This window comes from Tinamus guttatus, unplaced genomic scaffold (genome assembly GCF_059628265.1).
Source record: "Tinamus guttatus ecotype Peru unplaced genomic scaffold, ASM5962826v1 Tinamus_guttatus_pri_ptg000140l, whole genome shotgun sequence".
NCBI lineage: Eukaryota > Metazoa > Chordata > Aves > Tinamiformes > Tinamidae > Tinamus > Tinamus guttatus.
Genome location: NW_028288674.1, coordinates 376,056 through 391,631, shown reverse-complemented (window position 1 = coordinate 391,631; position 15,576 = coordinate 376,056). Strand labels below are relative to the sequence as shown.

The following is a 15,576-nucleotide window of genomic DNA, read 5'->3' as shown; positions in this document are numbered from 1 at the left end:
TCAGATATCCAGGATCAGTCTTTCCCTTACTGCCTAACTCCTCTCTTTTTCAAAGCAAAAAGAGTTCATATGCATTTTGTAAGAAAACAAAAAAATCAAAAAAAAAAAAAGTGACAACTCTAAGAATTCTGTATCACTTACAGTACACTCACCATTCACTTTCTTAGACTACTTGCCTTCCTTATCCAGCTCTGACTACCCTTAGTGGGGGCTCTCTGCCCCAGTCTCCTGCCTGATCACAAAAATCAAAGCCCACTGCAACAGTGAACGAAGTAAAGAGATTCCAGTTTATCTCAAGGGAAAGCCACACTTCTGGACTCCATTTGCACTTACTTCTTCTCCAGGAAGCTTCCATTCCAGCAGGCAGCCGAGGACAGTATCTGAACTACATTACTGTTTGCGAGAAGACAAAAGAAAATGAGAGACACAGAGTAAGAACAGATGTTCCAGCAAATCCCCTCAGCTCTCCTCCTTTCCATGCTTTGAGAGCAATCTCAGAATCACCCCTTCATTCAGAGGCACCATGCTGAGGCAGCCCACTCAAGATAATGTAAAATCTCTCTTTTAAAGGATGTCGGCAGTGCCTCCTTTCCATCTACTCTGCTTTTCTCAGGGCAAGCACACAGGGGAAGGCGAGAGGAATTGCAATCAACCTGTACAAAGTTTCTTGCACTTCTTCATGAACTCTTAAGCACACAACAAGACAACTTTAAATTCAGATCCCACCCACCACAATTTCAGACATGTTCCAAGGTAGCCTCAAATTCCTCTGGTCTTGCTAGACCTTGCTTCTAACCTGCCATCCTCAAAAGTTCCAAATAAAAACATGGCATGGCAGCCAACAAAATTCTTTCAGTAAAACCTTCAAGAAAAGGCTTGTCCAGTGTCCCAATACCTACTTGACAGAATTAGAACTGCTCTTTTCTAAAAGCTTTTGCCTCCAGACATCTATAGTTTCATCATTTATTGAACAGGTGTAACGTGTTTCATTTATGGTCCGGAAATCATCAGCAGGCAAGGAATTCTGTGAGAAGATATGGATCTCAGCAAAGGCAAGGCTTGTAAAACAATTCCTTCTTATTTATCATCTCTATTTTATAATTAAAAAATGATTGCTTTCTCAGTGAGTTCTATGCACAGGCTTGATAAGGAGGCTGTGGCTCAACTAATGAACCCAAAAGGGTATAGAAAAAAAAACAGGACCACTAACAAATATAAAAATAAATATTTTAAAATATAAAATATACAAATATAAAAAAAATCTTAAATTTACCAGAGCCCTTTTAAATATGCCACAAAAAGGTATGTCAAATGTCTCTTCAAATAAATAAGGAGACAGACACCAAAAAAACACCAATTGCACATTCAGCCCTTTACAGCCTATGTCATCAGATAACCTCAGTGTGTGTGTTGCACAACCCTACTCTCTAGAGGGAAAGCGGCCTCTTCCTTACAATCTGCAAAGGAAATTAATTCTTCTCCCTGTCGATCAAAGTGAAACCAGGGCTTTCCCAATTGCTCTTTGACATGGCCCTGAAGGAATGCATCTATGCTCTTTCAGCCACTATTCATCAGTTGGAAATCCCTGTAACAGTTGTAAGCCATTAGAAAGGTTCGCAAGGTGAAAGGGACTCCAAAAACACAATATTCTCTTGGGGAGACATGACCAAAAAAAAAAAAAAGGGATGCATTCATTGTGAAGGCTGGGGACAGAAGCATAGAGTTAAAATGATGTTTGATTCGTTTTACCTCATATTTGGAGCAAAGCACAAATGTTTGGTCTCCTCCAGAGAAGATATGTTTAACAATATGATATTTACAAGCATCTGTTAAAGAAAGAGATGCAGTTGTGTTAGAGGCTGATGGATTTCAGTTCCTGCTTGCCTTTCCCCCTCATATGCTCCAGTGGCTCAAGCCTTAGGCTACAAGGAGCAGCTGGACTACCTGAGGATAAGGCTGAACTTCAGCACTTCCTTTAGAGACACTCTTGGCCTGGCAAGAGGGAAAGGCAATTTTTTAACTACGGTGGGTCAGCCCTCCAAAATCAGTACTAGACCAATTTTACAAAAGCTCCAGATAACCAGATGCTGAGCTCTGCCATGAAAAGGGAAAAGGAGAGAGTACACAGTAACTGAGAGTAAGAGGTCACCCAGCACTTTCCATGGTGTTTCTGGACTAGGGGGTTGAGTTCATTCTCTTTCCAGCAGTGTGATTCCAACTCACAGACCAGTTCAAGATGTTTATGGACGAAATGAAATGACCTGTGTCCATAAGCCACTCCAAATCGTGCACAGCACGTACCAGGTTTCCCTGAGAGTTGCCCGTTGTGAGCTGCCCAGTGACCCTTCACAGGAGAGGGACACTTAACATTGCACGTGTGCCCAGTTCCTAGCTGGCCTCTTGTTCCACAGCCAAATGCATAGATCATTCCTGAAGAAGGCACAAAGGCTAAAGTGTGATGTCTGTAACAGAGATGGGTACAAAGTTTGGGCCATGTTTAACAACTGAAGAAAAAACAAACAAACACAGTCTGAAATTTATTTTCTGTTCCACTAGGCCAGAAGCTGGTGCAAAGCAGTATCTTTCCACTAACACCAATGATCAGCTTTTGCCACCTGATGGCACCAGTCTACGGAGCACATACGGCTTGTTAGGTGGAAGGAACAAAAACCAGTCTGTGCCAGCATGCAGTCGGTATCAGGCTCACAGATGAAATCACCTTAGTCATTTGCCAAGTCAGTACATATCAAAAAATAGCATCATGGCACAGTGTTACTCTCTTTTCTGAAAGAGGCAGTAAACTTGTGACCAAAGGGGCTGCAGCTCTAGAGTCCATCTGGTCTAATAAGACGGAAAGAGATTTTTCACTAGGTCATAGCATAGACAACAGTCCCAATTAAAATCAGCCTCATTTAGAGGGCCTTAAAATTCTAATGCAAAGTAAAATTTAAATTAACCTATTTTTTTCACATCGGATGCAGAAGCAACTACCCCGTATAGAGCCAACATCAGCACTAACCTTCACTGAAGGAAGCTCCTGACTGCACACAGGCACTCACCTGCCACAAGCGATCTGGGATACTTCACTGCCCATGAGCTCGAGAACTCTTCGGGGGTTCACTTCGTCATTCATGGAGTCGTGCCCCAGCTGCCCACAGGAACCTGCACCGAACGTGAACACCCCTCCACTCTGTTAGCAAATCAGACAGCACATTCTTTGTTTAGGGACCCATATCCTAGCAGCATCTCCCTGACTCGTTTCACTTCCAGCCCAGGCTTAAGCAGAGGCAGGAACTGAATGGTGATCTCCCAAGACCCAGCCCTGTCCTGTAAGCACTGAACTACACCTTACCTGGAAATGGCAGGAGGTATAGAATTGAAAACCTCTTTTGTAAAGGTTGTGATCAAATTACAACACCCCTTCCTTTTGCCCTGTTTTTTTTTTTTTTTTTTTTTTCCTTCTGATGCACAACAGATCTTTTTATCTTCCAGTAAAAAGCTCTTTTCAGCCCTTTGGAGGCATGTTTGTCAAATTCCCTGATCAAAGTCTTTTTCTTTGAGGAGCCAACTGATTTTTGCTATTCATTGTCATGAATTATTAACATCTTCCATTTCAAAAATGACAGTGGATCACACTCACAAGGAATCTCAAAACAAATTAAAACAACATTTCACTTTCCAATTACTTCATTTAGTTCATTTTACTGGGATCAGATGGAATAAGGTAAATAAACCTGTTTTTAAGTGCCATTACCCAGGAAACTAAATGAACCCACCAGGCAGATGAGACAGCAGCCAACATTCCCAGATTGGCACTTTTACCTTTGTCAGAACTGCTGTGTGTTCTTCTCCACAGCTGATGTAAACAACCTTCTGAGACCGCAACAACTTCACATGGCAAGGAGATTCTCGGTCTGCATAGTAAACCATGAAAATAAAGGTTTTTTTCACAATCAGAATCCTAAATGTCTGAAAAAACACTAGCAGTTTGATTTTTGGACGTGACCTGCAACTCTGATGGGGTTCCATGCAAGTTTCAGTAAATGTGGAAAAAAACATGTCACTTGCCCTTCAACATGTCACTGTCCCTTTCTCCTCCAACTGTTAAAAGACTTGTGCCACAAAGGAAGGTGTCCAGAGCAAGAACATAAATAATGAGAATGTTGCATAAACACAGTTTATACTTGCAGGCTGGGACACATTACTAGTGCAGCCTAGTTACACACCTTTAGTCTCCTGCTCCATTCCAGACATCTCATATGCTGCTGCACACGTTGTTTACAAAACCTCATTCAGAGCCTCTTCAAGCCTGGGGGACATCAGCACAAGGCACATGGGAAACTGAATCCAAGATGTATTTAAATGCCTGGCATTCCTTCTTCTGTTATCTTTTAAGAAAATCCTCCTATTTGCAAGGACTTATCTCAGTTTAATGATACTTTTCGTCTTCATGCTGATATCTTATATCAATAAAAGTGGGTCTTCCCACTTGCAAGTTGAATACACCAAACAAGATTTCATGGTATACTGATGGGACAGCTAGACATTTCAACTGCTTATTTTGCATCAAGGAAAAATGAGGTTCCTATCTAGAGTTCTGTCCATTTTAAAGACTCTCACCAAAGGATTTTATAGATGCTTTTTCTGGGTAGTGGAAAGAAAATGATCATATTCTCATAGATCTAGAAATGAGAGTAGCTTCTATATATACTCTGTTCTGTATTTGCACCTGCTAATCTTTAGTTTGACTGGAATGATGCTTCCTAACTCTACAGCATAATCGCTTAAATAACTATGCTATAAAAGGCTCATGTTGGTAGACTTTGCTCTTCATGTTCACTACGTATAATCCATACTGTTTCACTATGATTCACTCACCATGAATACCAAATATTTATTACAGATACCCGTCATTTGTGCTATATACTGAGGGAAAACAGACTTTGATCCCTGGCCAACACAGGCCCATAAGCAGAGACCCCTTATATATTTAATATAGCTCATTAAAAGAGCAAGTCTCTCATATAAACTGCAGCTTTTCTGCTAGTGCTGTATTGAAATTAAGAGCATCTATCTGCTAATGTATGTGGGAAGAGCACAGCCACTACTCTACTAGATCAGTGCTCTAGCTTACATACAGTATAAGAAAGCAGCCCTAAAATATTTCTGAGAGAATGCAAGTTGTATTATAAGTTTTCCAAGTATTTGCTCCACACCAACTTCAAGCAAGAGCTCGGACAAAGCATTCTGAGAGAAGAAAGAAAGAATTCTAGCCCTTCCTTGGTTGCAGACATGGTGATGTCTGCATTTGAGAGATCTTATTTTTAGACTTCTTTGCAGCCACTAACATCTACAACAGAAAGAAAAAGCTGTTTCTGTTTGTACCAAATACAAAAAGCCTGCAGGGACTTTCAGATATTGTTTCTACCAAATACAAAAAGCCTGCAGGGACTTTCAGATATTGTTTCTCTGTCCTCTCTTCACAAGAATAGCTAAGGTCACTTATTTGCTCAATAAAATACACTGTAAATGTGAAAAGAAAAGCTGCACTCAGCCAAAAAAGCCCATTTCTTCTTTGCCTAGAAGTGAGATTTTAATACCTCGTTCATCACTCAGTCCCAGCTGCCCTGAGCTGTTCTTCCCCCAGCCAAACACAGCTCCTGAGAGAGATAGGGCAAAGCTGTGGGCTCCGCCTGCAGCAACCTGAGCCAAAGGGATCCCGTCAAGAGATTTGACACGTTGTGGGCTGGCTTGGGAGGGACATTCTTTACCCAAGCCCAGCTGACCATAACTGTTCTGCCCCCACGTGAAGAACTGGCCATCTGAAACAAGGAAAGAAAAACAGTCATTGAGTAAAAGCTGGACAAAAGGAGAATTAAGTTTGTCAAAATGAACATCAACCAATGCTAGAGGCTTCCTTTCCACCCATCTTTACAATGGAAAAATCAAGAAGACACACTTTGTTAAAACAAAAGCAGAGTCTGAAGACACCAGGTAAGCACACAGATGTATGACTAAGTGCAAAATATAACACAGAACTACTGTAACTTAAACGCCACAATGAAGAATGGTCCACATGCTGCATACCACAGAGAAATACCCAAGGATAACTTCTATACAAAGACATTAATTATATACATTTTTCTATAGCAGAATGGAAAGGTTTTAAGAGTTCCTGCCATCACACAATAGTGAGGCAGTGGGTGGCCTGTGCATGTTGTTTCCTTTCTTGAAGTACTAGCAAAGGTTTTCTGGGGCTCCTTCAATACTCACAGTATCTGATCAACTGCATACTCTCCCATTTGGACCGAAAGCAGCTGAGACAAGGATACCCTTGGCTTGTAATGTGAAAATATTCGATCTTAGGCACTGTGCAAAACAGCAGTACAAATCTTGGTAATAAATAATGAATGTTACGGTACCTGCTGCCAAAGCCAGGCAATGCCAGTTTCCACAGGACACCTGCAGTATCGTCTGTTGGTTCAATTTCTTTATCAACCTATAGGAGATGCTATTTTAGAATAATCACCTAAAGTTAACACTATTGTTTTCATTCAAGTATTTTTGCTACACAGATACATAACCGGCAGTTTTGAAACTGAGGTATAGAGTCTTGAAGAAAATAGAGATCCACCCCCCAAGACCCGCAAAACTGTGAAGAGCTTAAGACACTTGGCTACCAACTCCAACTAAGTTATTGCTATAAAGCTGAATCCTAACATTCAGAAAATGGTGGAGATCGCTTAGTTTTAGCATCTTGTTTACTCTGTTCTTTCAGGTATCAACATTTTTCGTGCTCACAAGGGGCAGAGTAGTTCCTGTGAGCTAAAACACCAAAACCTCCCCAGTGTTTTGTACACAGATCAGCAAGTATTAAAGGGTCATGTTATTTCTTAAAATGCTATACTTAAAATAGCACTATCATGTTAGCATGTGAGCCTTTCTCTCTTTGATGCAGCAGATCTACCTGCAAGTGAAGGGTTGTCTTCCCATAAAGCCAGCATTCCAGCTCCAATGTAATGCTTTGTAACTCAAATTCTTTTATTTTAAACGCTACTTCCACAATGATGACCACCCCAGACAGGTGTCCAATACACCTATGATTGTGTACACAGATCAAGTGATACAATATACTTGAAGTACAGAGAGACCAAACGTATTTATTATGGTGATAAGCTGAGACCTATTGTCTATGACCTGCTGTGAATGAAGGAGTCTTCATATCTGCCACTGGCCCCTGCACCATCTACGTGTGCTTCCATTTAACCCTTACCAGTGCTCTTACACAGGTAAGTTAGATTAAATAAGCATGTAAACGAAAAAAAAAAAAAAAAAAACTATCTGAAAGTTTTTGATAACATTGACTTTCAAAACTGCAATAGGCTGGTTTAGTGGCTTTGGCACTATGTAAATCTTGCCAATGAACAACACAGCACAACGGTTTCGGAGCTGAGATGCTGGCTGACTCAGCCACACTTTTTTTTCCCCCCTATTCTTAAAAGGTAGCTCCTATTTCAGAAGATTTCCCAGGGAGCCAAATAAACACAGATATCACAAAGCATTTTCATTTTTAGCTTTTTCCTCATGTACTGGCATTCTTTCCAAGGAGAAAAGTCTCCGATTTTCTTCTCCTCCGGAGCCCTGAGCACCCAAGCGCAGGTCTGCCCTACCTGACTTTACTGAGAACTCACCAAACCCCAGGAGGCTCAGAGAATGCCAGTGCAGAGGAGGAGGAAGAGGTCTCATGCTTATGTGCATGTGTGACCTGAACCTGTTAAAAAAATTACCTCGGTACTGTCACCACATCTTCTATAGTAGTGAGGCCCAGCTGTCCATCGCTGCCTGCGCCCCAGGAGAAGAGCTGGCCCTGGTCGCTGAGCGCCACGCTGTGAGACTCTCCGCAGGCCACGTGCACTATGTGCTGTCCTGCCAGTGCTCCGATTTGTTCTGAAGGAAACAGAAAACCTCTCCTGTTATAGGATTCGACTCATATTTACACATAGACGCTAGAGGGGTACAATGATGCCCAATTCTGCTTTGAAACTCCCTAAGAGGAAAGCATCAGACTCTATGGAACACAGAGGAGTCCTGAAAGCCTCATCTGTAAACCAGAAAATAAAGACAGGCACCTGCTCCCACATAGATATAGGTACACATCTATAGCTGCTTGGCTCCAGATACGAGGAAGAAACCCATAAGGTTGTTTAGGAAGAGCCAGAGTTCACAGATTAGATGCTTTCTCATTCGGTTTTGATGTGGGGATCATCAAAGACTCGGAACTCAGCAGACCCTGTGAAACTCTCCTACCTTTCCACACCTCATACCCAAGGAAGATGGGTTATCCAGACAGCTGACTGACTCAGTGGTCTCTCAATTCATCGCTCAATGTACAAAAGTAGATGTATTATAATATTCCCAGTGCTAGTCTTGGAACAGGATTCCATCAATGAACCAATTATTAGTCATTTTGTTGTTGCTGTCAGACATACATCAAACAAATCCAATAAAACGGGACCAGAGCAATGGGGTCTCACAGTGGAATAAAAGCAGAAAAAAATCACTCTCACCTTTGAAAGATTACCCACAATTAATTTCTCATTGTTATGTCACTGCATACAGATAAAATAGCTTTGACAACTACTGTTAAGGAATAAGGCTTGGAGTTGTTGATGTCTTATGTAAGACTTAAAAATGGACATGAAAAATCCTTGATTTGCAACAAAATTAGAAAAAAATGGCACACACCTGGTAGAAAAACTCAAACAGAAGGAAGGTTATTTATTTATTTATTTCTCCCTCAAATTAGATGTAAATGTTTGAGGGTAGGCAAAGAAAGGCTTGCTCCAAACTACAGGCCACTCGTTAGTTTTAATAAAAGAAAAAACACCCGACTAGGACACAAGAGGGAAGAGCATTACATGTCATTCTACAAAAAGGACACTCCGCATCAAAGATACTTAGAAATCATTAACGTATAAGCACCAAAAACTGCATACCTATCAATCTAGACGTTTTAAATGACTTAAAAGTAAACCACCTCTACAAAGGCTTATGTTTGAAGTCAAGAAATCAGGACTTTGGAAGTAAAATAATCCCCAATGCATATTATTAAAATCACATTATGAGTTCTTTAAATATACTTTCTCATGGGGAAAATTGCATCTGTCCATGTGTTTCCTTTCACTCAAAATAATTAATGGCAGTGGAGGCAAAGCATATACACAACAAGCACACAGAAATCTGGAAGGTGGTCCTCCAGCCACCCTTTAGCCCTGCCCTCTTTGCCTATTGCCCTGCACCTTTTCTTAACACACCTATTTTCACATGCCCCTTATGCAAGAGCATAACCAATTTTCAAGGGCAATCACCCAACTCACACATGCAGTTTCTATGCTTAGGTCCATAAGTGTACTATTACTTAGTAGCCTATTTTATGCTCATTTGTATATATAATTACATATTTTTATATGTGGGTTCTAAATAACCACCAGCTGCACAACTTGGTCAATGTCAGTGACAAACAACAGACTACACATCTCAAGAGCAAACATGGCTCTGGTCTTTTCTCAATGGTCAAAGAGACAAAAAAAAAAAAAAAAAGTGCATAGCAATGCACCTGACACATTGGCTAAGCTCAATTGAACACACTTTTGTAGTAGGACTCAAAAGGCCCCAGCTAAAGCTCCTGCCAAAGAAGATGAGGCATCTCTAGAAAAAATAGCTTTGACTCATGAGCAGCTCACTTTGCTACCTTCCTAGCTGGGATCTGCAGCACATCTTGTGTAGCTGTAAGTTTGCCTGCCAGGAGGGACTGAGCCCATCTGTTTTGCCAAGTGCCTCAGCTCTCAAACCAGTCACAAAACACCATCGTTCCCCTCTTCTAAAGATGCTCTCTGCACAGTCAGATATGTGTTGTCCCCTTGAGTGGGGCATCAGTAGGAGAAAATGCGTGTTGCTACCCAGAGGCATAAAGGAGTTAATTTCTTCCCTGAAAAAGTAGTATTTGCTGTAAGTGCACACCCAGTTTGCTGCAGGAGTATTGTGAGCTGCCTCTGAGAAAACAGAGCACCTTGGGGAAGGTGACAGAAGACTCCACTGACTGAACACCAGTATCAGGAGCTCACATAGGCAGGATGCTGAAGACAGCAGTATTGCAGCTGGAAAAAAAGCCTTGTGATGCATCAGGAGTCCAGGGTAAGAACCACACAGCAAGGGATTCACATGCAGGGAGGAGGAGGGGATGAACAGGAAGGTTTTGAAATAGAGCTACTGCTTCAGTCTCCATGGACTCTATTTTAAGTCTAATTTGGCAACATGAGCCTGACCTTGTTCTGTGTGCCATCCCTGGGGACTAATAAAAACTGACTTGTTTTGAAAGGCTGCCCTGTGTCACTGAAAGCCTTCACTGACCACATTGCTTGCTCAAGAGGCACAGCAGAGCCTCACGTGCACTCACTGCATAACCACAAATAGAAAGGGTAACTACGGCTTCCAGCTGAAGAGCTTTGCTTTAAAAATGAAGGCCTAAGGCCGCTCTCAGCACAGTACACTCCTCAGCCCTTGTCTTGTGTAGCTTGCCTGCAAAGCCATGAAAAAAATCATAACTAGTGTATGTTTTACACATCCACACACCTCCCCCTTAGGGCACATAGGTTGCCCAGGAATATGCACAAGGGTGTCAGTCCCCTGCCACATGGGGCCAGTAAGTGTATAGCCTTGCTGATAACATGGATGATGTATCAAAATGAACAACAAAAAAAAAACCTTGTTGACTGACTTCCCACCTCTTCCTGATCTCAAAATACAAAGTGTTTTAGCACTTGATTTATTGGGTATTTCCCCATGTATCATCATTACTTATTCCCTTGAAAAGAAGCACTACTAGACAAAAATGAAGGGTGCAAAAGAACAAACTTTAGTCTTGACACTGTGTTCAGTAAGGACTGAATAATGTGCTTAATAAACTCCATTTGAATGGACTTACACCAAGTTGACTAGAATAAAGCCCTGGAAACAGGTATGTTCAAGGAGCTATGTAATAGTATTTAAACATGTCATGAAACTTTGAAAAAAAAAAAGCCCACTTTCAAGAAGTACGCATTGAATCAGTCTTTTATTTCAGAAGTCATCAGCTGTCTCAAAAGTGTTCCGATTTTCACGTTTATCTCACAAATTTTAATTTGCCATTAACTTCGCCATTAACTTCCTTGGCTCTTCCTTCTTAAAACTTTTTACAAAATACATATTGGATAAAACAATGTTGTCGAGGCAAAACACAGTCAGGACAGCACTTCTCAGAAAACAGAAACTTGGTTCTGAGAGCTTCTCCAGTGCTTTCCTGCTTGTTTTTCATGTTTTCAAGGACATTTCATCAAAAGCTATAGACAGGTGCTGCATACTTTCCAGGCAGTAGCACGCTTTAGCTGTCTCTGTAACCCAGCTCTGACAGTCAAGGTGCATAACAATCCTGCATTCTAAGAACTTAGAAACTGCTGGGGGGCCAGCATGAAAAAAAAAATCCTGAAAACCTTGCCTTCAACACCTAGCCTCCCAGTTTATAAAACAGGGCTTATACACAGCTTCCCACAGCATTAAAAAAAGCTGTATTAGTCACAGGCACTGGAGTGACGTGTCAGAAGCACAAACCTCTCAGTTATAGGGCACTGAAAAGGATGTACAGGGTAATGAATGATTAATTGGATTACCTGCTGCCAGTAATTATACTAGAGAGTTGGTAGGCCCCTTCTGCACATAGCTTCTGTCTGCTTGCAAGATAGGTTTTTGCTGTGGGGCATGGCAGAATCTCTCAGCTGTATGTCTACCATGACATACAGGGACACCATCAGATGGAGAGAGAGAATACTGAGTTTGCAACTTAAGTGGCAAAATCAAGATTCCCTCTCTGGTAAAGAAAGTCTGTGGCTTAGAAAAGTGACAAGTGATTTCACTCTGCTTGGACACCTGGCCAAGATTCCTCATGACTCCCACAATTTGACAATAACTAAGTCAGAACATTTGCTTAATTGTCTTCTACTAGGAAAGGGCTCTCAGATTCACTAGGACAGGTGTTTTCTTAGCTTGCCTGGGTAAGAAACAAGTTGTAGAAAGAAAAACACAGAAGAGTGATACACCTGTAGACAATTCCTCAGGATTAAGTGCTAGCAGCTGGCAAGTCAGGACAAACATGCCAGCTTTTTTTTGTGTTTCCACACTTGTTAATATAGCCCAGGTCCACACTGAGGATGTTTAAGCACCATGCAACTAAGGTCTAAAAACAAGAATTGAGATATAACATGTTAATGCATAAGGCAACCAAATATTTCATCGGTCACCAATAGCAACCTAAACTTCACCCACCTGCTCTTTATGCCCTTTGGCTGGTGATCAAAGCGCCTTATTAATTCTCCCATGAAAGGAGCTGAGCTCTTCACTTTTAAAAGTTGAATTACAATAACACCTTAAACCATCCTGCAAGGTGACACTGACAGCATCAGCAATTGTGTATGTCTGATGCAACAGCTATTAACTCCATGAAAAGCCTACTACTGCATTCAATGGGTGGTACATGAAAATGAAAAAGGCTGCACAGTTGAAATGTATCAGTCATCAACTTTTCATTAAAGCATTTTACAGAAAGCATGTAATCAGTGAATCACATAACTCTCTAACAAGGGTTTGATGCATTAAATAAACACCTTGAGTTGACCGCCCATTCCCTTGGTCTCCACTGACACAGCTCAGAGACGCTTCTGCACATGGATATCCTGGCTGTATTTCTAGGCTGTGACAAGCTTCACGCTTTCAGTCTTAATTAAGGCAGCTGAGTATTGAAACATGTACAATGAAACTTCAATGAAACTGGAGAGAAAAAAAAAGCTTGTAGCAACTGTAATATTGCAAATGTACAAAATAAAAAGTACACCTAAGAAAGATGTCTCTCTCCCCTTAAGAGAGAGTTTCTTTGTTAGCGCTACCACAAAGCTTAGCTATTCAATGCTTTTGGTGGTATTATAATTACGAGGACATATACCAGCTTATCCAAGAAACATGATCACCAGTGAAGGTAATCTTCTACCACTTGGAAGCTGGTAACTGAGAAGGGGGAGGAAAAAAAAAAAAATCATGCTGTCTGACAGACATCTTTACTGATCCCTTTCCCCCTTAAAGCCCTAGTGAATCACTCTGATCTGCCTGTTTCAGGCATACCTTCAACTCCAAATACTCGGCTACCTCATGCTCACAGCTGCCATGGACAACATTTGGAAGCTAGGATGAGGGAAGAAAGAAACAGATTGCCCTAAACTATGAGGTGCTTTGACAATTAAAAAAACAAACAAACAAACAAAATCAATGCAACCAGTATGTAAGAAACCATGGGAAGTGAGTCTATGGCTCCATTCAGAACACATGTGCAGGCTGTGTTTCAGCAGCAGTAACAAAGGACAGCTCACAGAAAGGATCAGAGGACTCCAAGACATGTTCAGAAACACACCTTTGTGACTGCAGACAGAGTCTGATGAGATTAGGTGGCTACACAGGACACGCACAACAGGCAGCTGAAAACATAGTGCTTGGCAGCAGCCCCATTTTACTGCTTCCACAACCTTCCTCCTCCTTGCAAGGCTTCTCTACTTAAACACTTGCCATGTGTTGCTTTGTGATTACAAGAGCTTTGGGACACAGGAAGTGCCCTGTGACTTCACGGCTAGTAGAAGATGAACCCACAGGGAGGCTGCACCTCTCCAGTTATGCAGCTACAGGAAACAGGAAAAAGGCAGCTTCCCTTTATTCAGACACTAATAAAGCTTGACTAATAACTGCTATCCTGCACAGCATAAGTATTAATTCTCATTAATGTCACTACTTAGAGGCTTAAGTCAGAGCAAGACTGGTTTAGTTATAAGCAACTTTGTCACTTAATAAAGCTGTCTGATGACATCTAGGAGGGAACATAACTGCAATAAGAAAGAGCTTCTCATGCCCTCTCAACACCCAAGCAGCCCTGCACAACACCCTGGGGTGTCACCTTCTGTCTACTGCTAGCTACTCCCCCCAACAACTTAAAGACACCTGCCCTGAGAAAGGAAACCCCTTCCTCAGGCAGGATCATACATGGCCTTTCACTTCCCTACATTGTTGCTCTTTACAAGGGACATGGGCATTCAAAGAGCTTGGAACTTTTTTCAAGGCCATCTTGACAGGCCAGCCCAGGTACACCTGACAGGCAGCAAGTAAAAGGTCTTGAAGGGATTAAGCATGCAAGAAAGGCTCCAGTCCAACAAATACCACCTTGGTGAGGCAGCACATGGAATCTTTCCTTCAGACTCTGAAGGAAAGAAAATACAGGTACCTCTTCCAATTAGGGAAGATACCAGCACTTGCCCAAGAAAAACAGAATAAAGCACACACTTCAGAAAGATGTATCCTGCTTTCCTTCTCAGAAGGTCATTGAGGAGGGGAGCTATAAAACACAGCCATTTGGCCAGGGGTACCAGCCACCGGCAGCACAGTAGCTGTGTCTGGTTTGCAACTACTAAGAAATCCCAAGGCTCACTATCCATACTCAGCCATCACCACAGCACCAGGGCAGGGCACTACTTTGAGGTGCACAAGACACTATAGCTGAAGATGAAATTAGGCATGTATATATTGCATTTGAAAAGCTTGTATTACACTGTGTCAAGTGGGATTTCTCCCTGAGAAAACCCAAGCAGAGCCACAGCAACACTAATAGCAGGGACAGGGAACAACAAGCCCGTCACTACAGACCCCACTATCAACACCCAGGAGGTAACATGTGTTGCGGCAAGTACTGAGATAACCTTATAAAAGCAAAAGCCCAAGGAAATCAATGAGATGGGCAGCTCCGCTTAATCAAACAGTACCTTCAACCGCTAGCACTGCAAGCAGGAGAAATTGTTCATTTCTTCCCTGTAGTTCTTCCCCTGGCACAGTACTCAATTTCCAACTGCATTTTCAGAGTCCCTTGCAAGATAACTAAGTGTGTTTTGGCAGGCCAGCAGGTATCAGAGACCCGGGAATATCTATAGCCTGTCCTTGGGGTTTAGACAGTTGCTCTTGGCAGCAAATAGCAGGAGGCAAGTTGGAGATTATTACTGTCCATCTGCTGTGTTCAATCCAATAGACAGATCACTGCTGTAGAAGTGTCCTTCCCTGGTGCATGATCACATCTGAGTTGAGAAAACCAAGTAAAGCTTCTCCAAGTCCCTGAGGACTATCAGCATTACCATATATCATATATACACCGCAAGCCAACCACACAATGTTTGCCCCTCTTTTGGCCTCTGGACATGTGCTCTTAACCATTTTTCACAGGTAACTCATACTGGAACATCTTTGTGTAACAGGAAGCTTTAAACTTTCTTTCTTTTTTTTTAAAAAAAAAAAAAAAAAAAAAAAAAAAACTTCCAGGGATTTTCTAGATGCCTGTACTCGAGAGGCTCACTTATGACAGCCTGACTTTCATGAGACACATAGGACTTGCAGAAGTATTTGGTGCACTCCTCACACTGTTTAATTCAAGCCCAGAGCAATCTGCGTGGGAGCAGAACAAAG

General features: G+C 41.8%; 1 protein-coding gene across 1 annotated transcript in view; it reads right to left on the bottom strand.

The window, feature by feature from the left end:
• HERC3 (HECT and RLD domain containing E3 ubiquitin protein ligase 3) overlaps positions 1 to 15,576 on the bottom strand; it is a 41,969-nt gene that overhangs the window by 19,159 nt on the left and 7,234 nt on the right. The window contains exons 2-10 of the mRNA XM_088521955.1: positions 7,788 to 7,947; positions 6,423 to 6,499; positions 5,601 to 5,822; positions 3,823 to 3,914; positions 3,060 to 3,190; positions 2,302 to 2,462; positions 1,750 to 1,826; positions 900 to 1,024; positions 334 to 393 (exon numbers count right to left, since the gene is read on the bottom strand). Coding sequence (XP_088378081.1) covers positions 334 to 393; positions 900 to 1,024; positions 1,750 to 1,826; positions 2,302 to 2,462; positions 3,060 to 3,190; positions 3,823 to 3,914; positions 5,601 to 5,822; positions 6,423 to 6,499; positions 7,788 to 7,947 — 1,105 coding nt within the window. The remainder of the gene's footprint in view (positions 1 to 333; positions 394 to 899; positions 1,025 to 1,749; positions 1,827 to 2,301; positions 2,463 to 3,059; positions 3,191 to 3,822; positions 3,915 to 5,600; positions 5,823 to 6,422; positions 6,500 to 7,787; positions 7,948 to 15,576) is intronic.